The 26,446-nt window shown below is 44.2% G+C and overlaps 2 protein-coding genes across 2 annotated transcripts in view; both read right to left on the bottom strand.

The window, feature by feature from the left end:
* The window catches only part of LOC143815404 (uncharacterized), a 137,062-nt gene that overhangs the window by 32,087 nt on the left and 78,529 nt on the right, over nucleotides 1-26,446 (bottom strand). The gene's annotated exons all lie outside the window — the stretch shown is intronic.
* On the bottom strand, nucleotides 2,128-3,728 carry CLDN3 (claudin 3). The gene has a single exon (XM_077294554.1). The coding sequence runs from the start codon at nucleotides 3,295-3,297 to the stop codon at nucleotides 2,653-2,655; it is 645 nt and encodes a 214-aa protein (XP_077150669.1). The 5' UTR covers nucleotides 3,298-3,728; the 3' UTR covers nucleotides 2,128-2,652.

Here is a 26,446-nt window from a genome sequence, read left to right as displayed (position 1 = left end):
TTTTATTAACCCTTTCAGTGCCAAATATATTAGGTGGTGTTCACATTGGTCAGTAATATACTTTACGTTTTAGTTTTTTTTTTTTCAACCAGGAGTAGGGTGTATCCTAATTATAAGATGTTTAAAGAATGTTCTATACTTCTGTTTATTTTTATTTATTTATTTTTTATTAAACTAATTCTAGTTTTATATGAAAAAATGCAAGCACAAAAACTGCTAGTAAAAATATAATATTTAAATACAGGCTATCTTTATCTTTCTGCAAAGCTCTGTGCAGCCATATATGAAGTGTGAGTTTATTATGAGGCCATTTTTTAACGATATTCCTCCTACTATACATGCACAGCACTGGATTGAAAAACACAATTTAAGGCCATGTTCACACCTTCAGTATTTGGTCAGTATTTTACATCAGCATTTGTAGGCCAAAACCAGGAGTGGGTGAAAAATACAGAAGTGGTGACGTGTTTCTATTACACTTTTCCTCTGATTGTTCCACTGCTGGTTTTGGCTTACAAATACTGAGGTAAAATACTGACCAAATACTGAAGGTGTGAACGTGGCCTAACAAATACAACTTTTTTTTTCTCTTCATATTCCTAGGAATGGGAAGACGAACATCTAAAAATCGGAGCTGTGTACTATTAAGGCAACAATCACACATTCAGCATTTGGTCAGTATTTTACATCATTATTTGTAAGTCAAACCCAGGAGTGGGTGATAAATGCAGATTATTCTACTTTTCCTCTGATTGTTCCTCTCCTGGTGTTTGCTTACAAATACTGATGTAGAATACTGACCAAATACTGACCGTGGCCTAAAAACAGTTGCATGTTTCTTCATGTTGCTTTTTTTTTCCTTTTTGTCTCCGCAACTGTATAACACAGCCCACTTCATATTACATTACAGTTCAATTATTGTAATTCTTTATTTTATTATTCATTTATTGGGGTCTTTATATTAGATTTGTCTTAGATGTTTCAAGATTTTAGTTTTTTTCTAAGACAAAAAATATTTTTCATTATTTTTCTTATGTCTTTTTTCTTTTACAAACATTTTTTGTAATCGACCTTAATAACTAAAAGTTGTGTTTCAGCTGCAACCACAATAAATATAGATTTACAGATGTGCACTTTTTCATCTCTTGATTTTCCTTTTTTTAAATAATCGGAATTTTTCCAATCCGGGTTTTTCTTCTGTGCTGATGTTACATATGTCTATATACAGTTTAGAAGACACATCAATATTCCATTATGAAAAGTACAAAATGCAAATATGAAAATTCTTGTAAACCAAATCCTCCATTCAAATTCTGCTCATGGGGTTTATCTGCTCAGCGGAGGATTGAGAACAGCAGGGTCTGGTAGACCTATAAATTAATGTAACTTAATCTGATTTTTTTGTTGCCCCTGCTTTTTTGTCGGAGACTTGTAGGCACACACTAACTCAGCCAGTGAAACTCTTTGAAATTGTTAAACTGAGCTAATTAATGTGAATGTGTAACTGGCTCATTTATTAAAGGAGAATGTTTAGAATGTTATTTATTAACAAGGGTCTAATTTATCTACCATGTAATTTACAAAGCTGTAGGAAAAACAAAATTCTGGACAAACTTCCTAGGGGAGATGTAAAAAGTCAATAAAAGAAAGACACACACTTATACAATAAACAGGAACTAGGAGAAAATTAAAAGCAAGAAGAAAAGGGTCAAATTCCAGCCGAGCATTAATGTTTTAGAGGAGGAGGGAGGGGAAAGGAGTGGACAAAGGACAAGAGGAACCTGAAGCCAAGAAGTATGTACTGATACTATCAGTAAAGTCTATAATTTAATCCTTAATTAGAGATGCTTCTGTCAGCCTTTGAAATTGTACATTGGACCCAGAAGGCCATAAGGTTTTACGATCAGCCCTTCCACATGCATTGCCGTAAGCATCTATTGTTCTCTGTTATCAAAAGCCTCGGAGATTTGTAACTACATCTATGCTTCGGCAAAGTGTAGATTTCTAACATTAGTGAATGTCAGCATGCATAAAGCCTTGGTTTATGACCGGTAATATTTACAAGCTATAAAAATTCTAGTATTGATATGTCTGTGCGGTTGGATAAATAAGACATTTACTAAGGCATAAATCTCAAGCCGTTTAATAGAAATAATATCTTCATACATAACCAATAAAAAAAGCTATATACATTGTCTTCATCGATTAAAATACAAATACTTTCTCTGTCTACCATTAACTAAGAAGTGGATGAAGATGGAATGAGTAGGTGAGTACCCCCAGCCGACCCTGCAGCTGTAGATCATTGACTTGGGTCTTGGTATGGAAAGAGTTACATGTGTTAGGCCACCTCATCTCTGCCAGGAGAGATTGCCCCTCCCAGTTCAAGAATAATCTACCCGCGCCAGGACAATGGACAATGGAGAACTACCATTCATGGACCTTCTATATTCACATACATGCACAAACACATCTATAGGCAATGCTGTCTACAATAAATGGTATATAAAATGCTACAGCTTACAGGAGAAGCTTTGTACATGTAGGGCTTTAAGTCAGTGATACTGAGTTTTGTCTCCTTTGCAGGTCAGAAGCCCCTCTATGCACATGATATGTGAAAGTTTTTAAGTTCGTAGAAGAGTTGTTTTCCATTTAAACATAGTCTTTTCGGTCATATCCAGGATTTGTAGACCTGGCTGCTGAATATGCCACTCTTGAAGCAGGGTATTTCTCCTGTTTTGGTGGGCAAGTGCAGCAGAGCATGGCACCACCAAGCATTAGAAGAGCCGATGCTGCCCACCCAATGTACATGGAGGCTCCCAACTCCCTTTTTTGAGCATCCACAACTAGAGGGTTATAGAAATCACGAATAACTGTATTTGCTGACCAGGAGACGGGGATAAGGGTCATGAGTCCTGAAAGAATAAAGATAACTCCAGATACGATCATGATCTTGGCCTTTGCTGATTCATCTTGGACACAGTTGGTGCACTTGGCTCCAATAATGGAAATGAGGACTCCAATTATAGCTATGACGATGGAGATGACAATCAAGGCTCGAGCGGCTTGCAGATCTTGAGGAAGCGCCAGTAGAGAATCATAGACTTTGCATTGCATTTGCCCAGTGCTTTGCACTACACAATTCATCCATAGTCCTTCCCAGATAATCTGGGCCACCACAATGTTGTTGCCGATGAACGCAGTCACTCTCCACATAGGAAGAGCACAAGAAACAACAGCACCAAGCCAGCCGATTATAGATAGGGCCACACCTAGGATCTCAAGTCCCATAGACATAATGGCAGTTGCAAAGTGTCAAATTTTGGGCAAAATTATTATTCTGAGTCTGAGTCTAGCCGCATCTGAATTTTAACACTCCGTTGGAAATGATTTCTCCTCTTTTTTTCAGATTAAACACTCACCACCAAAAAGTGTCCTGTGTAGGGAATAATTTTCTCTTGTTGAATGAGATTCCTCTATCTCCTTCTCTCCAGGTCAGAGATCTTTAGAAGTTGCTCCTACAATCTTTCAAAGTTGTGGAGGAATACGACTTGGTATTGTTCAGTACCTCCTGGTGCTCTCTCGTGATCTCTCCCTGGCTGAGTGTTCTCTCTGGACTACTGCCCAGGTTAGCCCAAGTAGAATATTCTTCAGATATCAGATGGTGGTTTGTCTACCAGTGCCTTCAGACTTCGCTGTCTGAGACGAGCCAGTGTGTAACGGATCCTTGCACCTGTCCTTTATATCTGCATCAGGTGCAAGTGATGTCACAGCACTCGAAGGGAGGAGGGAGTCTTAAAGGAACACTGACACGTTACAGAATCAGATGTTGGGCACATATATTTTTCCCACAGAACATATAAAGAATATAGCAAAAACTCCAAAAGTAAAACACTAAACAGTGGAGTTTAAATGATCTTCTTATCAAACAATTAAACATGTTTTGATTGTAACTACAGAAACACACAAGTATTGTCACAAATTGTGTAGCCTCTTCTGCAATGGAATATTTATCTCTATAGGTACATGATCATACATATGCCTGTATCCAAACTACTTTTACAACTTTTCCTATGCTAAAATAAGACTTTTATCCATATATCTCATTGTAGCGGCAAGTGAGACATTTGACAAGGTATTTATATGCTTTTCATTACCATGTGACATACAGATACAGTCCATCATTATTCTCAGCATACCTTAAGAGATTATTGAAGATTTATGCAATTTCCTTTGTATAGTTTTGCCTTCTAAGCTGTAAAAAAAGTTATTCAGCAACAATTCACCAAATGATGGACTAGCCAATTAAGATCTTTAAACCCTTATACAGATGCTTATACTATGGAAAAAAAATCCATTACCTCTGGATTTTATTATTTTCTTTTTTTACAGTTACATTAGAAATACAGGTATATATATATATATATATATATATATATATATATATATATATATATATACATATATATGCTGCTCAAAGAATAAGGGGAACACTAAAGTCCCACATCCTAGATATCACTGAATAAAATATTCCAGTAAATCTTTATTCATTACATAGTGGAATGTGTTGAGAACAATAAAGCCTAAAAATGATCAGCGTAAATCACAACTAATATCCCACAGAGGTCTGGATTTGGAATGATGCTCAAAATCAAAGTGGAAAATGAAGTTACAGGCTGATCCAACTTCAGTGGAAATGCCTCAAGACAAGGAAATTATGCTCAGTAGTGTGTGGCCTCCACGTGCCTGTATGATCTCCCTACAACTCCTGGGCATGCTCCTGATGAGGCGGTGGATGGTCTCTTTAGGGATTTCCTCCCAGACCTGGACTAAAGCATCCGCCCATTCCTGGACAGTCTGTGGTGCAACGTGACGTTGGTGGATGGTGCGAGACATGATGTCCCAGATGTGTTCAATCGGATTCAGGTCTGGGGAAGGGGAGGGCCACCCCATACCATTATTGACCACTGCCGAACCGGTCATGCTGAAGGATGTTGCAGGCAGCAGATCGCTTTCCACGGCGTCTCCAGACGCTGTCACGTCTGTCACATGTGCTCAGTGTGAACCTGCTTTCATCTGTGAAGAGCAAAGGGTGCCAAATGGAGAATTTGCCAATCCTGGTGTTCTGTCGCAAATGCCAAGCGTCCTGCACTGTGTTGGGCTGTGAACACAACCCCCATCTGTGCACGTCGGGCAATCAGACATCTTCATGGAGTAGGTTTCTAACCATTTGTGCAGACATGCACATTTGTGGCCTGCTGGAGGTCATTTTGCAGGGCTCTGGCAGTGCTCCTCCTGTTACATATGCACTGCTCAAAAAAATAAAGGGGACACTTAAACAACAGAACATAACTCCAAGTATATCAAACTTCTGTGAAATGAAACTGTCTACTTAGGAAGCAACACTGTTTGACAATCAATTTCACATGCTGTTGTGCAAATGGAATAGACAACAGATGGAAATTATTGGCAGTTATCAAGATGCACTCAATAAAGGAGTGGTTCTGCAGGTAGGGACCACAGACCAAAGCTTACCACACTCGTGGTAGCATGAGACAGACTCTACAACCCACACAAGTGGCTCAGGTAGTGCAGCTCATCCAGGATGGCACATCAATGGGGGCTGTGGCAAGAAGGTTTGCTGTGTCTGTCAGCGTAGTGTCCAGAAGTGCTACCAGGAGACAGGCCAGTACAACAGGAGACGTGGAGGGGGCCGTAGGAGGGCAACAACCCAGCAGCAGGACCGCTACCTCAGCCTTTGTGCAAGAAGGAACAGGAGATGCACTGCCAGAGCCCTGCAAAATGACCTCCAGCAGGCCACAAATGTGAATGAGTCTGCACAAACGGTTAGAAACCGACTCCATAAGGATGATCTGAGTGCCCGACGTCCACAGATGGGGGTTGTGGTCACAGCTCAACACCGTGCAGGACGCTTGGCATTTGCCACAGAACACCAAAATTGTCAAATTCACCACTGGTGCCCTGTGCTCTTCACAGATGAAAGCAGGTTCACACTGAGCACATGTGACAGACGTGACAGTCTGTAGACTCCGTGGAGAGCGATCTGCCTGCAACATCCTTCAGCATGACCGGTTTGGCAGTGGGTCAGTAATGGTGTGGGGTGGCATTTCTTTGGAGGGCTGCACAGCCCTCCTTGTGCTTGCTAGAGGTAGCCTGACTGCCATTAGGTACCGAGATGAGATCCTCAGTCCCCTTGTGAGACCATATGCTGGTGCGGTTGGCCCTGGGTTCCTCCTAATGCAGGACAATGCCAGACCTCATGTGGCTGGAGTGTGTCAGCAGTTCCTGCAAGATGAAGGCATTGAAGCTAAGGACTGGCCCACCCATTCCCCAGACCTGAATCCGATTGAGCACATCTGGGACATTATGTCTCGTACCATCCACCGCAAATAGATCAATGGCTGCACTCAACTGTACTTAAGCAAGGAAATGTGCGATACATGAAATGTGAATAGCTTAATGGCTTGTGAAATCTATGAAAAAACACATGAGATGCTTATCACAAGATTTGGCCAAAAAATGTGAGCCCATCCACCAAACGTCAAGGTAATCTCAGATCGGATGGGTACCTGACCTGACTCGCCATGAAGAGCGATCTGCTGCCTGCAACATCCTTCAGCATGACCACTTTGGCAGTGGTCAGTAATGGTGTGGGGTGGCCCTCCCCTTCCCCAGACCCGAATCCGATTGAACACATCTGGGACATCATGTCTCGCACCATCCACCAACGTCACGTTGCACCACAGACTGTCCAGGAGTTGGCGGGTTCTTTAGTCCAGGTCTGGGAGGAGATCACTCAGGAGACCATCTGCTGCCTCATCATTAGCATGCCCAGGCATTGTAGGGAGAACACACAGGCACGTGGAGGCCACACACTACTGAGGATCATTTCCTTGTCTTGAGGCATTTCCACTGAAGTTGGATCAGCCTGTAACTTCATTTTCCACTTTGATTTTGAGCATCATTCCAACTCCAGACCTCCGTGTGATATTAGTTGTGATTTATGTTGATCATTTTTAGGTTCTATTGTTCTCAACACATTCCACTATGTAATGGATAAAGATTTACAACAGGATTATTTCATTCAGTGATATCTAGGATGTGGGATTTTAGTGTTCCCTTATTTCCTTATTTTTGGAGCAGTATATATATATATATATATATATATATATATATATATATATATATATATATACATACACACGACACAGCTCTGACAGAAATTAAGAGACCACTGCCAAATTTTCAGTTTGTCTGATTTTTCTCTTTATAGGTATAGTTTTCAACATGTCCCCGAAGTCCCAAGCAATAAATTTTGTATTTATTTTCAGAATATGAGAAGTGGCCAAAGTAACAAAAAGATGCATTGCTTCCAGACCTCAAGTAATGCAAGAAAACAAAAAACAAATTCATAATCATTTAGAAACAACAATACTAATGTTTTAACTCAGGAAGAGTTCAGAAATCAATATTTTGTGGAATAACCATGATTTTTAATCACAGCTTTATGGATGCTTTCCACCAGACTTTCACACTGCTTTTGGGTGACCTTTTGCCACTGATGTTACAAAATTTAAGCAGTTCTTCTTTGTTTGATGGCTTGATTCCATCTTCCTCTTGATTAATTGCAGAGGTTTTCAATGGGGTTCAGGTCTGGAGATTGTGCTGGCCATGACAGGGATTTGATATGGTGGTCCTTCCTCCACACCTTGATTGACTTAGCTGTGTGGCATGGCGTATTGTCCTGCTGGAAAAACTAGTCCTCAGAGTTAGGGAACATTGCCTGAGTAGACGGAATCAACTGTTTTTCCAGGATAACCGTGTATGCGGCTTGATTCATACGTCCTTCGCAAAGAACAACCTGCCCAATTCCAGCCTTGCTGAAGCATCCCCAGTTCATCACCGATCCTCTACCAAATTTCACAGTGGGTGCAAGACACTGTGGCTCGTACGCCTCTCTAGGTCTCTGTCTAACCAATAAACGACCAGGTGTTGATCTGGGGATGCTGAAAACAACCCCTCAACGGTTCTACATATATTTTCATTTAGCTTAGGCTACTTTCACACTAGCGTCGTGTAACGGACGTCGCAATGCGTTGTTTTGGAGAAAAAACGCATCCTGCAAAGTTGCCCGCAGGATGCGTTTTTTCTCCATAGACTTGCATTAGCGATGCATTGCGACGTATGGCCACACGTCGCATCCGTCGTGAGACGGATGCGTCGTGTTTTGGCGGACCGTCGGCACGTTGCATGTAACTTTTTTTGTGCGTTGTGTCCGCCATTTCCGACCGCATATGCGCGGCCGGAACTCCACCCCCTCCTCCCCAGACATTACAATGGGGCAGTGGATGCGTTGTAAAACTGCATCCGCTGGCCACGTTGTGCTACATTAACACACTGTCCGTCGGTACGTCGGGCCGATGGTTTGCAACGGCCCATACTGACGGACTAGTGTGAAAGTAGCCTAAGAGAAGAAGAGGTCGCACTCTGTATAGAGGACAAAAGTGTCAAAAAAATTCTATGCCAAAGGCACATAGGAGTATGTGCACCATTGGCGGGAAATACATTTTTCTTCACACTTTTGCTGTTTGGAGTGCAACTTTTTTCTCCTATATATCATTATCCATTTGCCAATACACAATAGTGCGACCGTTTGTCACGCTTGGTAGACGCCTTCATGTAGACTCAGGAGCACTTGAACATAAAACACCAGTGGGTTTATTATCTGCAGCATAAGCCACGGTGTTGAAAACAAAAACAGCCCTCCCGGCATGACAGAAAAACCAAACAAAAATAATAGCATACAGTTCAGTCCTCCTTTGTGCGGGGTCCTCCTGAACACTGTTAGGGAAAATCACTCTCAGTCCTCACTTCTGTGGGAAGTACAGCTTCTCCCCACAGCACCACCACAGACTGAACCACAGGCCCAGGTATATCATCACATGAGCTGGTCACGTGATCATGACATCACTGCAGGTCCTCAAACACCTGCAGGGAAAAGGGTACGGTGAGCACCCTCCCACCCGCACTGCGGGTGCTCACATAAAACCGGCCCATGACTGCGTATCGCCAAGAATGGTCCTTAGTGATGCCGCAACATTCCTACCCCAAACCACATTCCCCAAATTATTCTTCATGCCATTCGAATTAAGACATGACAATTATTTCTTTGGATAAATTGGCCACAGCGGCCATTTTTATTAACAGAACAAACATAAATAACACCATTTATACAATTGTATAAACAACTTGAGGGGAGGGTTCTTGGAGCTAATAAATCTGGCACCCAATAGGCAAAAGCCCAAACCAACTTTTTAAACAAAAACCATGTTTACCCTCAGCCGTAACCACCAGCTCGAGGGCACCATGTAACCCGTTTTTCGGGCAAACAAACCCCAAAGCTCCCGAGGTAAACTCCCCGTCCAGAGCCCGTAAACCAAAGCCAGATCAGCCCCATAAAACACCAACTCCAAGAACCTCACCCCCCGCCAACCACGAGCAGCCCTGAACACCTCAGGCTCGCGAGTTCCCCACCACCACCATGGCTCTCTCAACACCTTCCTGTAGAGCCAACATCCACAAATCCAAACCGATATCATTCAAATGAACACCGTCATTTCTCCAAGAATTTCCCACACCAGCCTCCAATTCAAAATGCCGAACTGCCACTCCCCCGTTCCGGGAAACAAAACCTGCCACGGCCCTGTTCAACTTCACCCAGGCCCTATTGATCCCCTTAAGTGAACGTACCGCCCTCCACGTTTTCCTAGGCACGATGTCAGACCAAACTGTCACCATCCCCGGAAAGGATATCCACAATCTCAAAAAGTCAAAACGGATTTCCGAATTAACTCCCTCACCGGCTTAGACCCCAAGTCGTTCCCACCAAAATGCACCACAACAATGTCCGGGGAACGATCCCAACGAGCAGCGTGGGAAAACTCAGATAAAAACCTGCACCACAACATGCCCCGAAAACCCAGCCATCGAACCACCACCGCCTCTCTCTTAAAACCCAGTTGCCTACCATCTTGCCTAGCATCGGCACGAATTGCACCCCAATGAACAAAAGAGTGTCCGAATATCCAGGCCAACAGTGGGGTCTGACCTGTAAAATATAACAACAATTAATACCAACCAAACAAGGACCCAGACCCCACACATAGTAACCCCCATCAATGCCAAACATAAGACAAATACCGATTAGACGACCACCTGCCAATGCGCCAAATAACGTCCGGCCCCAAACCCAAACCAGCAGCCTCAGATGCCGCCCCAATTCTAAATGAGTGTGACCCAAAGGAAAATGGGTCAAGGCCTACCGATGTCAGACCTTTTTTTTTTTTTTTTTTTTTAACACCGCCGTGAACTGAAACCGCGACAAAAACTCACCTTGTCGGTGCCGTAAAAGTGGGTCAGACCTATCAGGCCACAATCCCCAATAATCCTCCAAACACCGATGTGGGCACATGAAATCCCCAACCACCTTCCCTAACACCACACATTTTCCTTTGCCCAACTGATCGGTCTTCGAGCGCCTAATCCAAAAGGCGATCCCTCCAGCCCAAAATTCCATATCCTCCGCCAACAAGCCCCCCGCCTTATCCCTATTAGGGGACACCAACTCTCCGATTCTCAAAGCCCCGAAGAAGGCCAATGAAAACGCCAACCGAAACAACACAGCCTCAAAGTGAGAACTACAAATTCCTCCCAACGCCTCCCCTAAACGCTCCAACATCCCAAAAGATATGGGCCTACGCGTATCGCAAGTCGAAGAACCCTTCCGAAAATCTTTTAATGCCTACCGGATCAAGAAATCCTTAGTAACATCCACGGAACCTTGAAGCTTGAAACCAAAGGCCAAACCAGCTATAAATTTGTTCAGCTTTGACACCGACCAACCCCATTCCTCCGCCGACCCAATCAAAAGCAAAACCGCCATGACCTTATCACCATCCGATTCTACCGCACCCAACTGTTCCAACCACCGTTCCCACATATGCCATGACGATTCATAATCTGACCATGTCTGTCCCGACACCGAGGCCTGTATCAACCGACCTCCTTGTCCGCAACAATCCGCCACAAATGAGAAGGGCATGGTGTTCCTGCATCCTCCGCGTCTGGAGCCAACTCCCGGAAACGCTCCCACTGCAAACGAGACAAAGCATCCGCTATAGAGTTTTGAACGCCAGGAACATGTATAGCTGAAATCCATGCATTCAACTCCAGGCACCGCAGGACCAACTCCCGAACCAGTCTGATTACCGGGGGAGAGGAAGAAGAAAGACTATTAATCACCGCCACCACACTCAAATTATCGCAATGGAAACGTACCCGCCTATCCCTGAACGTACTACCCCAAATAAACACTGAGACTACAATTGGAAACAGCTCAAGCAACGCCAAATTTTTTGTTAAACCAGATTCGCACCACCACTCAGGCCACCCGCCAACGCTCCATTTTCCTCCACAATAAGCTCCATAGCCGACACTTCCCGCTGCGTCCGTAAAAATCTCGCAGTCAAAATCATTCAAATCTTCCTGTTGAATCAAAGCCCTACCATTATAAATGTCCAAAAAACGCCGCCAGATGACTAAATCCTCCCTATGCTCTTTATTCAAATGAATGAAATGATGTGCCGACCGCACTCCAGCAGACCCTCTGGATAATCTTCGGCAAAAAATCCTACCCGTAGGCATGATACGACATGCAAAATTCAAACGCCCCAACAGAGACTGCAACTCTTTCAATGTAACCTTGCGCTACTTTTCACATCTCAGCACCTCCTGCCGTAAAGCCAACAACTTATCCTCAGGCAGCCTACACTCCATCCTCTCTGAATCTATCAGAATACCCAGAAAGCTCAACACCATGCAAGGGCCCTCTGTTTTTTCCCACGCTAAAGGCACACCAAAATGTCCCACCACCCATTCCATGGTAGCCAGCAAATTCCCACACAACAAAGAATCTGGCAGGCCGACAAACAAAAAATCATCCAAGTAGTGGATTACCGACGGAACCTGTGAGACATCTCGAACGACCCACTCAAGAAAAGTGCTAAAGGACTCAAACAGAGAGCACGAAATCGAATAACCCATAGGCAAACACCTATCCAAATAAAATCCCCCATTCCAAAAACATCCCAACAGCGGGATACTCTCAGGGTGAACCGGAAGCAATCAAAAAGCCGATTCAACATCTGTCTTAGCCATTAACGCACCTGCGCCATACCTACGCACCCATTGTACCTCAGCATCAAAAGAAGTATATACCACGGAGCAAAGCTCTTCAGCGATGCCGTCATTAACTGACTGGCCCTTTGGATAAGACAGATACTGAATCAAACAAAACTTATTAGGCTCCTTCTTAGGAACAACCCCCAAAGGCGAAACAACCACCCCTTCCACAGGTAAACCACTAAACGGCCCAGCCATTCGTCCTAACTCAACCTCCTTTGCCAATTTTGTCATAACAACGTCCGCATGTAAATTAGCCGACCTCAAATTCTTTTTTGAAAATGGAATAACATGAGCAGGATGAGGAATCCGAAAACCCTCAGAAAAACCTTCCCAAAGTAACCTCGCCTTTTCCCGATCAGGATACCTATTTAGATAGGGGGCCATCCTTTGAACCTTCACTGGTGTCACCCCCTTGATCGCCTCCCACTGCTGGTTTGCACCTTGCCTTTTTAAAACATTTGGCCGCTCAATACGAGGCCCAAATTTTTTCTTTTATTTCTTTCTTTAAATGAGCCCCTAACGGCCCTTCAAAACACACGTAAACTTCCCCCTTTGCTCTATCATCCAATTTAATCGCATCACCTTTGTCCTTTTCCGTTTGGACCGACACCCCCACCACCGATGCCTGTTCCACACCACTCGCTCCGTCGGACACAACCGCCCCTCCTGCACCCTGACCAGACACCGACAACCATGCTCCTACTGGAGACGACCGCGCACTATCAAGGCTCCCCCATCCAATCTCTTCAAAATCTGTGACATACCCACCAAAAGCTCCCTGACACCTGGGACCCCCACAGTGCTAGCCCCTCCTCTCCCTGCCAAATCGACCCCCCCCATTCCAACATCCCCGAAATCCCCGGATCGAACTCCACTATCCATCACCGCAAAAGGACTAAATGCATACTCACAAGGCTGCGCAGGTGCTGTGTCCCCGCCAGCCGTGCGACCTGAGTCGTGTCGATCTCTGAATTTGCGTGGGTCACTCCCGGATCCGGAATCCTCGGCGCCGCTGTGTTGCTCCTGGCCCGTGCCCCTGGCCTCCTCGTCACCAAGGGGGACCGGAGCAGATGAAACGGACCTCTCACTCAACCTTCTGGGCGACCTAGACCTGGCGGTTGCCAGTCTGTCTCCCTGCTGGGCCCGACCGCGAGGCCCAGCCTCTGTTCCAGTACGACCCCTCCGAACCGAGCCAGGCTGAGATGCTGGGGTCCGCCTGCCCGCCACCCTGCCTCTCTTGACGCCGGCCCTGCCAGGCACCCGAGGTGAGTCCATACCCTGGTTACCGCCGCCGTGCTGCTGCCACCATCACTGCTTCCCCACTGCTCCCTCGAAGCTCCGCCTCCTCGCTGGCGCCACGGCCTTTGCTGCTCCCCACCGGGTAGTACTCACTGCCGCCGTGACCGGCACTTGACCCAGATCTGCAACCACTTCCGGTGTGGCCCGCACCTCTGATCGGGCCTGCGCTGCCGCTGCTCCAGACCGCCGACCAACGCCAGCAGCGCCGGCCGGTGGATTCCTGCCAGAGGGTAGGCCAGGGTGGGTTGGGGCACCGCAGCTTGCACCCTCCGCAGGGTCCGGAGGGGCTCCGAGGCTGGCGTCTGCTGCGTGTACCTGACTCCGGGGACAAACGCTCGGGGGGACGGGTCCTCCTTGACCTGGTCCCCTGGCTTCCAGGACCGCCAAGCAGCGTTGCTAGCTGGTCCTCTAGCCAACCGCCCTGTCTGGACCGCGCCATCTCCCGCAGCTGCGCCATTATGGTTTCCACTGAGGACATCCTCGCACTTCTCTCGTCGCTGAGGTGAAAGGCAATGCCCTTTTCCCGCACTTTTCCCTACAAACCCGCCCCACAAACTAAAACCACCCTTTTCTCCACCCCTTTGAACCAATCCCCATTGCCCCTGGTTAATTTTAAACAATGCACCCCAGTCCCCTTGGCAACGCAGTCATGGGGGGCTTTCATTTTAACTGCGTTCCTACAGCCCACCGCTTTAAACTCTGCACACGGCCTCTCAGTACCTAGTGTGCTGGAAGCACAAAAACACTCCGGTTTCACATCACTGACCGCTGCATGCGGTCCCTCCCTTCCTCTACAAGGCCAGTGACTCTGTCACAATATATATATAAATGTGACAGACAACTTATTCCTCTGGTATGGTCTGATTAACTTTCAAATGTGGCAGACCAGGATGCTTAGAGCGCTGGTCACATTAGGGCTACAGGATGTGCCCACTCCCTAAAACTGCTTGGATGCACTTGTGGCTGCAGTATCTAAAGTTTTTCATCGGCCGGGAATGTGAGCTAGTTCTGTTTCAAAATGATAATACAATACTGTCTGTATTATTCCCAAGTCATGGGACATGACAGTTTGCCTCCTCCAGAAATAGAGGAGTAAGGGTCACATGCTTCCTAGACCCCCTGGAGTTCCTCAGTAGTGCAGCCTCAGGCTTTGGTTCTGTGACTTAAGCAATCACAACATTGAAGATACTCAGCAAATCGCTTTGTGTTTATACATATCAGTCATACACAAGAGAAGTGTGGTGTTCTCCTCTAGCGGGGCACTCTAACTTGTCTTTATGTAGGATGTATGCGACTGGCGCAGTGAACACAGAAGCACTGAAAACAATGTGTATGAAAGAATTCGTATTGATCCGCATAGATCCACATGCGTCTTGAGTACCTATATTTAACATTGTGTATGCAGGGACATGCATTGTATGCATTCGGCAGGCACGTCAAATTGACGCACTGGGATGCATTCACATACAACGCATGTCCTTGCGTACACAATGTTAAATATAGGTACGTAAGACGCATGCAAATCTTTGCGGCTCTTAAGGAAAGAAGTATGCAGGCCTACGCTGCGCACAGAAACGCTAATGTGAAACCGGCCTTAGATCTGGCAAAATACAGTCGCATACACACTACCACTAACAAACTATAGGGGTTGCTTAGGCACCTCCCTATTGGTGAGGGTGCCTTTTATACAAGATGCCTCCCAGTTATTAGTTGGGGACATCTTTGCAGGTAAGGGCTGCCTGCTTAAAAGCAGGGGAGTGCATGCACACTAGACGCGCTGCCTAGAGTCAGTGCGCTGTGCACAGGAGAAGAAGAGAGGGGAATGCGTGGAAGCTGCCAAGATGGTGAGTATGTCAGCGCCCTGCATGGAGAGAGCTGGGGAACCATGTGGGGTGCCAGCAATGGACATTACAACCGCTACACCAAAAATAGGGAATTGTATCCCTTTATTTCTGGAATTGTTTTTGAGTGATTAGACCTCCACCGATCACAATTTTGTGTCCTGCATGATTCAGTAGAAAGCTCCTGCAGTCAACACATCAGATTCTAAAATAATATACAAGCTGACTGTACCAGGGGTGCACAAATATTTTATTATTCTACAAGATCTATCTATCTATCTAGCTATCATCTGTCAGTCACTATTGTGACTTTAAGGATCTGTCCACATGTGGCGTTTTTGCTGCATTTTTTACGCATTGGTGTGTGATTGTGACATACACAGTGTTTTACAGTACCAGTGTAATCAATTAGATTTCTGAATTCTCATCCACTTGCTGTTTTTTTATGTGTGGATTTTGAGCCCTGCTACGTTTAGGCTGAGACACAGAATGCCAGGGTGAACATAACCTAAAAAACTTAGAGACAGGTTCCCTTTAACTTTCTTCTTCCTTTATCTAATAAAATTAGGATTATTTTACATCTTTAGCTAAATAATGAATATATTTTAGTCTCTATTAGAGTCAGATATATATTTGATCGTGGCATTTACTCTTATCTCAGGACGGGGTGGACAAAGACAGAAGAGGGCCCCTGTACTAGAACAATATTTGGGTCCTTCTCACTCATACAGCTCATCATAACGCAGAATTCTTCCAGTAATGGAGGTGGGCCCCTTACCTCTTGGACCCTTGTGCGGCTGCACAGGTTGTACCAATGGTCTGCTCACCCCTGGCCCTGCATTGAAATTTATAAAAAGAAAAACATTAATTGATGCCTATGCATAAATATGGGGACACTGGTCATCTCCCTACACAGTGCTTTAGTATACATAAAAATATACAATATTTCATGCGTCTGAATGTTGTGTAATTGCAATTATTATTGTATACTAATATGATATAAACCCTATGTAGGTAATATTTTAATACTGTTGCGAATAAAAGTTACATTTGATCAAATCTCCATTACCTTTATCTCCCTATTCTTACTCTACTAAATCTCTTAATGATGTAGACTTGATGTGGCAATTTTGCATAATAATAAATCATCTGACACGTTATTTATCACAGCTTGGATCGGTGATTGGCTGCAGCAGTCACATGAAGGAAGTATGGGACGTGATCACTGCAGGATCAGCGGGAACTACCTGAGCAGCGGTTCTGGAACACAGAGGGATTTTACGGGTGAGTAATCGGCTCAGTTTTTCACATACGAGTGCTACTTTTATTCACTAATAGCACTAGTACCTATTATAGTCTATGGGGCTCTTCCCATGTTCAGTGCTTTCCTTGGACTGAGTGCTCAACAATGCAAGTCTATGGGTCCGTGACAAAATCGGACAACACTCAGATGCCATTCGTGTGCTGCAGTTTTTCACTGGCTGTAAGATAGGAGAAAGTGGAGAATCAGTGAAAAATACTGACGAAACTGACTAAACTGATGAAGCGCTGATGAATATCACTGAAGAAACTCGGTCTGTGTTTCTTGTATATCAAAAAAACTGATGTCTGAATAAGGCCTAATAATTGTCTTTTATTTATAACACTTTATGTTAATAGAAAACTTTCTGAAAATCCCAGACAACCTCTTTATTATAATAAGCAAATATGATTCACTGATTAATGATGAGCATGTGAGCAAATGACGATCATAAGAACATATTCAGTGCAAACATATCCACTGGGATAAAAAGGTATATACAGGTACACAATATAAATGACTTATAAGCTCTAATGTATCACATAATATAACACATTTTGCGAAGTTTTCCCAATAAGTGACCAAGTGATTTTGATCATCACTACCCTAATGGTATATGTTTTTTGGGGGGACTACTATAAATAATTACTGCGTTTCAATAACTTCTTCAATCCATCTGTTGCCATTGTTAAAATGACCATTGTTGGCCGAAACTTTCCATGTCAAAGATTCACTGTACCATAAATGACTTTAGCGAAACTCCAAAGCTTATCTCTCCTGGCCTCATCGCCTCCTACATATTATCATTACTTTTTCATCCCCCAGACATTCCATTGCTCTTACTATCTGAAAATTCCTTCTGTATTTCTGTATTTTATTGATATTAATCACGGGTCCTACAGTTTTGCTGGCAACTTTTACAGCTCAGGATGTAACAGTTTCAAAAGTTCATGGTATCGGGGCATTTGAGGTAAAGCTGTGTTAAAATAGAACATGGATTTTTATTTCCTGTATAACTATTTATTTCGTGGATGGCAGTTTCTCATAGGCCAAGTCTGGTAAATCAGAGACTAAAGTAAAGCCGACATTATACTTTATATCATGTCGTCACCAGGTAGATAATGGTAGATAATAGATAATGGAACCTCCCACTCCCGTCTCCAAGACTTCTCACGTGCTGCACCAATTCTCTAGAATTCACTACCCAGGACATTTTCACTAATTCCCAATGCCCACAGTTGTAAACGTGGCCTAAAACCACATTTCTTTAGACTGGCCTATAGCCTCACCTCACTTGTCTAACTATCCCCGTTTTGCCTGTACAACATTTTCTTCAAAATCAGGACCCTTGTAGCATCTGTTCACACACTCTCCATGCACTTAATAGACTTCTGTGTCCGTACTTGTACACACTCTGGCTGGTGACCGGTTCATGCAGTGTTATGTGAATACTCTATTTATCATATTTTGGTATCTGTTGAGTTATGTGTTATTCTGTAACGGCTTTATTGTCTGTACAAGTCCCCTCTAAAATATAAAGTGCTGTCGATTATGTTGGCGCTATAGAAATAAAAAAAATACATTATTATTATTATTATTATTATTATGGACCTTTCAGCTGCTCATACGACATGCCAACATTTAATTAAACATATGTCTTAAAATTTAGCTTTTGAAGGCAACATAACAAACAAGCAGAAAAAAGTCAGTTATGTTGTTAAACAGGTTTTCCAGAAGTTACATAATGATCATCTAAACATAGAATAGGTCATCAATATTGGATCTGTGGGGTACAAAACTTGGAACCACCACTGATCAGCTGATATCTGCTCCAGCAGTGGCCAGTCGTAAGCAAAGCACAAAGCAGAACAGAGCAGCTCCATGTATTGTTTGGTAGTCGCTGTCGATTAATGCAGTTTATCGCCCATTCATGTAAAGGGGAGATAGGCTATAATGGCCAAAGTACCGCAGTCTATCGGTGACCTATGTATTGAATAAGTGCCTCAGTGACAACTGTAACCCATAGACTCTAATGACATTTCTTAAATGGATATGTCATGAAATGGCTCACAATGCATCCAGCGAATAAATGCCATTTCATTTATGGACAACAGCGATAACTGTTGGACATCCGTCACAGCTCCTCTATAATGCATACATCAGAAGTTTTTCCCAACATCTACTTGAAATGGGGTCAAACACAAAATTTCAACATAGCCCAAGTGGCCGCACTGGCCACTTAGAAAAATATACCCCATTTCCTTCTCCACATCTAATAGATTTACATGCAAGATGCTTCATGGTCATAAAAAAAATCACCAAACCGAGACCCAACTTCTAAAATTGAAAGGTATATCCATTGTGTGTATGTAAATGAACCAATGAATAACCACATCTACCATAACTAGTGGCTGTTACATATGTGCAAAAAGAGAGCCTCAATACAATGGCAAGGAAAAAAAAGGAGGGTTAATTTCTGTGCTCTGCTACGAATACCAATGGATGTTCCAGAGAAAGATTCAGGATGTGGTTTATTGTCCAATGCTTCACTGTATGTTTTGCTGGTTCCTCCTCCTCTCACCTTCCCCTTACTGTTGGGGTTCCTCAAGGATCAGTCCTAGGCCCCCTCCTCTTCTCTTTGTATACTGCCCCTATTGGATAAACAATCAGTAGATTTGGTTTCCAGTACCATCTCTATGCTGACGACACCCAATTATACACCTCTTCTCCTGTTATCACGCCGACCTTTTTAGAAAACACCAGTGATTGTCTTACCGCTGTCTCTAACATCATGTCCTCCCTCTATCTGAAACTGAACCTGTCAAAAACTGAACTCCTCGTGTTCTCTCCCTCTACTAACCTACCTTTGCCTGACATTACCATCTCCGTGTGTGGTTCCACCATTACTCCAAAGCAACATGCCCGCTGCCTTGGGGTCATCCTTGATTCCGAGCTTTCATTCACCCCCACACATCCGATCACTGGCTCGCTCTTCCTATCTGCATCTCAAAAACATTTCTAGAATTCGCCCTTTTCTTACTTTCGACTCTGCAAAAACTCTTACTGTTTCACTTATTCATTCCCGTCTGGACTATTGTAACTCTCTACTAATCGGCCTCCCTCTTACCAAACTCTCCCCGCTCCAATCTGTCCTGAATGCTGCAGCCAGGATCATATTCCTCATCAACCGTTACACCGATGCCTCTACCCTGTGCCAGTCATTACATTGGCTACCCATCCACTCCAGAATCCAGTACAAAACTACTACCCTCATCCACAAAGCAGTCCATGGCTCAGCACCACCCTACATCTCCTCTCTGGTCTCAGTCTATCACCCTACATGTGCCCTCCGCTCCGCTAATGACCTCAGGTTAGCATCCTCAATAATCAGAACCTCCCACTCCCGTCTCCAAGACTTTACACGTGCTGCGCCGATTCTTTGGAATGCACTACCCAGGTTAATACGATTAATCCCCAATCCCCACAGTTTTAAGCTTGCCCTAAAAACTAATTTGTTCAGATTGGCCTACCGCCTCAATATATTAACCTAACGATCCCTGTGTGGCCTATCATAATAATAATAAAAAAAAAAAACATAATCAAGTTCCTCGTATCATGTTCTCATACACTTTATGCAGTTAATAGCACTCTGTGTCTGTACTGTTACATACTTAGGCAGTTAACTGGTTCATGCAGCTTTATATGAACACTCGAGCCTTACACTATGGCTGGTCCAAATAACTAAAACGATTGTTACCATCCACCTCTCGTGTCTCCCCTTTTCCTCATAATTTGTAAGCTTGCGAGCAGGGCCCTCACTCCTCTTGGTATCTATTTTGAACTGTGATTTCTGTTATGCTGTAATGTCTATTGTCTGTACAAGTCCCCTCTATAATTTGTAAAGTGCTGCGGAATATGTTGGCGCTATATAAATAAAATTATTATTATTATTATTATTGTCAAAACAAGTGTAGCTTCTGAGGAAGAAGTTTGTTATGCTCTGAAACTTGTCAGAAACAAAACACATTCCTTTTTCCTACATCCTGATTCTTTCTCTGGAATATCCATTGGTATTTGTGGCAGAGCAGAAATTAACCCCCTTTTTTACCTTGCTATCATATCGTGGACAGCCGTGCCTGTAGCAGCCATATCACGTGCACTGTATGTTGTGGTTTCACAACCTGACCAGGTGAGAAACTCCCTGTAGCCTAATATCCTAGTCACCCAGATAAGACATTATTGCACTATTGTTTTTCAGCTTCTCCACATTGCATAATTAGAACCTGTCACATCAAATAATGATAACCTGCAGATACAGTGGTTAATCTGTAGGTTAAAGGGGTTGTCCACTACTCATACAACCACCTCTCAATCCTTATGTTTCCCCTCAGTAAAATAGTAACTTCAGGGCCGGTTTTAGACAAAGTAGGGCCCTGGGCAAAAGTTTTAAGTGGGGCCCCAAATGCTAACATATTGCACCATCACACAGAAACATTTCTGTTGTATTTACAAGCGCTGAGTTCAGGCCGCTAAACGAGCTCAATCGTCAATATTGAAGTCATTCGACGCTTTAGAGTATGTGCACACGTTCAGTAATTGGCAGCGCTTTGGATGTAGCACATGCCCGCTGCCGGCTATTGAACTTAAGTAAATCCGTATGTGTTCATTGAACCGTGCAAATTCACTGAGTCCAGTACATTGTACGGTTGAAATTTATCTTGCGGAGACAAATAAAGATAAATTGACTTGCTGCGATCTGGAAAGACTCGCCACATGTCCGTCTCCACGGATGAGCTGCGGGCGTCTGTGCATGCATAGTGGACATGGGATTTCTTGAAATCCCATCCACTATGCTATAACATCTGGCTGCTGCACAAGTACACAATGTCCCGCATCGTATACGGACCGTGTGCACCTACACTTAATGATTAATGATTGGTAAAGATAGTCCTCAATACAGTTATAAGGAGATGGACCGGACCTCGGGTACCTGCATGCCGGGTCTGGAACTAGATAGGCTGGATCCTCTGTTCCCCGGGGGACAGCCTTGAGGACCTTCCCCTGCAGCCTGAAGGAAGCCTGAGTGGGAGGAACCTTCCTGAAGACCCAGGGAGGCGGGGAGAGACAAAAAAGGACGCACAGCCAGAGAGGAGAAAGTGCGCGCAAGAGGAGAGTTGCAGGCCAGAGCAGAGCAGCGCGCAGAGCAGTGAGTGGCGCGCTCGGACTCCCTTGCCCTCAGAGAGTACTGGCGCTGTAGCAGGCAGCATAGAGGGGACACCGTTACCTGCAGAGCCGAATGTGCCCAGCAGCTCTCCGGAGCGAGGGACCCCTGCAGAGTCATTGAGAGTGGAGCAGAGCTGTGCAGAACTGAGGTGTGCAGAGCAATGCACACAGAGCGGAGCTGAGCCGGTTGCTGCAGCAGACATAGAGAGGAGTGCTTCGGTCAGCAGCACCAGCGCCAAAGAGACCAGCGTTGCCTGCTGCTAACAGCGGGGACCAGGGAGAGCGGGACGTGCGGTGTGTGTCTAGTGATAGCCAGAGAGTACCAGGTGCTGTACACGACGTGACCGTGAGTACAGCACACGAGCTACCCCCAAAGAGAGATCACACACGGGACTGAGACTTGCACCCTGACCTGGGGAGGGAATAGTTGTCCTGAACGTCTGTTACCTGCCTACCCCCCATTTGAGATAGTTAATGAGCCATGTTGGGCTTACACCAAATTAGTATATGGACTAGGCCCAGTGGAAGGTACCAGAGACCGACCAAGGCCGCCAGAAGACGGAACCAGCGACTACAGTACCCTCCAGGAGGAGGTGCTGCGCCCGCCGTTGCCGGTGCTATTTAGTGCACAGCAGGAGCTGCAGTGTGAGAACTTCCATATACTCTTGCTTCCTAATTGTCGTGTTTGAACTGTTGAACTTTACCGTGCCTTTAATACTGTTAATTCTTTACCTCCCTGCGTGGAGCATCTCCCCTGCAAATAAACCTATTAACCCTTGCTCTGCCTCCCATCCGTCACTGCATCCCACGTTCCTGCTTGATATCTTTCACAGTATAATGCAGGTCCCATATAGTAGATATAGTAAAATGCACTCCCCATGGTCCTTGGTAGAGTATAATGCAGCTCCATCAGAGTATCCTGCTGCCACCCTCATAGATTATACTGCAGCCCCCTCAGAGTATAATGCAGCCCCCTCAGAGTATAATGCAGCCCCCCAGAGTATAAAGCAGCCCCCGCAGAGTATAATGCAGCCACCCAGAGTATAAAGCAGCCCCCTAATAGTATAATGCAGCCCTATACAGAGTATAATGCAGCCCCCCACACACACAGTATAATTCAGCCCCCCCACACACAGTATAGTGCAGTACCCCCACACACAGTATAGTGCAGCCCGTACACACTGTGCAGTCCCCACACACAGTACAATGCAGCCCCCCCACATACACAGTATAGTGCAGCCCCCACACACAGTATTGCGCAGTCCCCCATGCACAGTATAGTGCAGTATCCCCACACACACTATTGTGCAGCACACACACTATAATGCAGACAGAAACGTACACACTATAATGCTGCTATACACAATACTTACCTCTCCTCCTCACTCCCCAGCAGCTCTGACTTCTGCAGAGCATCTGATCAGCTCCTCTGCTGAAACACGCTAAGTCACGGGCAGAGAGAGAGTGATGGGAGAGGAAGCATCATGACGCTCTCTCCTCCATCACTGCTTTCAGCCTTATCAGCATCTATGATGCTGATAAGTTGAGTATGCGATGCAGGGAGGGGGCGGCCCCATAGTGGCCACTGGCTAGGGCCCCTGGAGGAGTGTGGGCCCTAGGTGGCTGCCTGGTCTGCCTGCCTCTAACAGCCCTGAGTAACTCCCATACTCACCTCCGGTGCCGGTGCCATTGCAGAGGTGTTGGCACTGGCTCTACTGGGGCTCACGTGACATTAACATCCAGAGGATGTGAGAGAGCAGCCGCAGCTCTGATTTCCTCCAGATATCTGATTTGTCCGACTAAGCGGAGAGTGAAGTCAGCTCTGATTGGCCTCAGGGATCGAGTGACATAACAATGTCACGCAAGCCCCAATTACCGGGAGAGCTAGTGCTAACATTGCTGCGATGGTACCGCAACCTGGAGATTAGTATTTGCGTTATTATTTTACTGAAGGAAAACATAAGGATTAAGATGGAGTTGTCTGAGTAGTGGACATCCCCTTTAGTAGAGTTTGGATGGTCCATGGCTACTGTACTGAAAGGAGCAAATTAACTTTCTTCCTCCCAGGAGCCATCGGCTTTCAGTCATAAAGACATTCCAGCATGGCTACAGTCATCACTCTTCGCATTGTGAGTGGCAGCTGTAAGTACGCTCTGGCACTTTGACTGACAGCTTGCTTTACAGTGCATGAGTGCAGAACTGGCTGTCAGTTACAGTGCCAGGGCATGCTTACAGCTGCCACTCACAGTGCTATGAGTGATGACTATAGCAACGCTGTAACGTGTCTGTATGACTGAAAGCAGGTGGCTCATGGGAAGAATAAAGTTAATATTCTCCTGGGAGCCACACTTTCAGTACAGCAGCCAAGCACATTATATTTGCAGATTAATTGTGTTATCTGACGTGACCGTTCCCTTTAAAGGCAACAGTGGCTCCCATCATAAATGGCTCGAAAACCTTGCAGTCATTAATATGGTAATAATTCCTGTATCTTCTACTTTAGGACAACTTAATCTAAACATTTTTGGTATCTGGTTTTCAGGGATTTATTATTATTATCATTATTATTATTCACTTATAAACTATCAGTGATTTTTGAAGAACTGGGATTCTGATGCTGCAAACAAATTAGAAAAAGCTGTTTGGAAAAAGATATACCGTAATTGGCCTTTCCCAAACGGATTATGTTTATTTATGATTCTTATATAGCGCCAACATTATTAAATTACTAATTACTAAATACCCAACCAGTTTGTCTTTGGATGGTGGGTGAAAACTCATTATACATACATTCCATATTCAAACTTGTAAACTCCTTGGTGGGATTTCACACCAGGTTCTGCAAACCACCAGTGGCAACCGCTGAGACACCGTGCTGAAAATTTCTATTTGGAGCTAAACAATAATCAGTTTTCTAAAGATCATAAAGATCACATCAAGATAAAACTTGTGGAGGTCAAGAAAATATTTGATATTAATCAAATCAAAATTGATTTGTATCAGAGACTTCCAAGGCTTGAACATGGATTCTCCAGCCAGACATAGTTTCTCTTGTTACGCCTGCTTAAGCAGATAAGATAGCGCACATGTATTCCAGAGAATTGGCTAAAGGCTACACTACAACATCTTGTAATAAATGCTGTAACCAGAAATTGGCCTGAATAACACAACTTTAGGGGTGAGTGCTGAGACTCTTTCATTTTAACATGTTAATTAATTAATAAAAAAACAAACAGATGTCACATAATGGATAATATCGGCAGAAAGGAATGTCCCCTCGGAAGCTGCCCTTGAACTATCCTATTACATCTATATAAGACAAAGCAGGCTCATGAGTCATAGGATCTAATATTAAAAAGTACATCACATTTGACTCGTTGAAAGTCTGCGGATAATAGATAATGAGATGTAATCAAATTCATCAAGTATCGCTAAGTTGCCGACTAGATTCCTAAACCTTTCACTAATCAAATTCTTAAAGAAGGTCAGTTGTATGATCAATTTATTGAGTCGTCATGCTGTAAGAAAATCGGTCAGGCATGAAGTATGTTAATGGGGACAAGATGTACACACCATCAACAAAGTTTAAAAGTTCGACAAGTCCACTTTATACTCTGCAGAGCTATAGTACGAATAATTAGTATTTCATTAAAAATGTTCAATTGCTTTGATAGAAGAGAAAGAAAAAACTATGTCACTATTTCGTCTTCTTAAAACCTAAGAAGCTTTTGAAATTTATGTTTTTGTCTTCAAGAAAACTCAAGTTTCATTACCTGTCGTTTGCCTAGAGATAAAATAATATTAAATCTAGAACATGAGTCAATCTAAATAAGCGGGTCTAACGATCCCATACTGAAGCCCCACTCCTGCACTGATGGCACCTAACCTAGACTAAGAGGACAGAACTTCTACATCAAAGAGCATTAAAGAAGCACTCCTCCTCCCATCAAAGTTTTTATTCTCTTAATATATTGCAGTCATCATATTATACAGCACTGTGTACTTACAATTGCTCATTTTGCCTTTCTTCTCTTTTCCATTAAGTCTATGACATCACGTGATTAAAAACTGACTAGCTGAATCCTTCTAAGCTCTGTAGAGACAGGAAGGCTCTTTTCCTTGCACAAGTCATCATTAGAACTACAATTCTATTCACTGCAAAGTCTCTGACAGCTCTGCTCTGCTTCCTGATTTTGTCAGTGATGGCTATGGGTACAATATACTTTATGAATGACTATGGGGTGCATTATACTTTATGGATGACTATAGGCTATGCATTATACTTTATGGTGGAATATGGGCTGTGTATTATATTATATGAAGGATATGGGCTGTGTATTATACTAAAATGGGTGACTATGGGCGGTGCATTATACTACATGTTTGAGTATGGGCTGTGCAGAATACTATATGAAGGACTATGGGGGGGGGGGTTACATTATACTTCTTTTATGGAGTCCCATGACTTCTGTTTACGCCCCTGGTGAGTATAATGGTTTATTTTCTCCTATACATTAAC

Source organism: Ranitomeya variabilis, chromosome 3 (genome assembly GCF_051348905.1).
Source record: "Ranitomeya variabilis isolate aRanVar5 chromosome 3, aRanVar5.hap1, whole genome shotgun sequence".
Classification (NCBI taxonomy): domain Eukaryota; kingdom Metazoa; phylum Chordata; class Amphibia; order Anura; family Dendrobatidae; genus Ranitomeya; species Ranitomeya variabilis.
This window is presented reverse-complemented; position numbering and strand designations above follow the sequence as displayed.

Coding starts and splice junctions, on each gene's coding strand:
- CLDN3 (XM_077294554.1), bottom strand. CDS start 3,297: ATGTCTATGGGACTTGAGATCCTAGGTGTGGCCCTATCTATAATCGGC.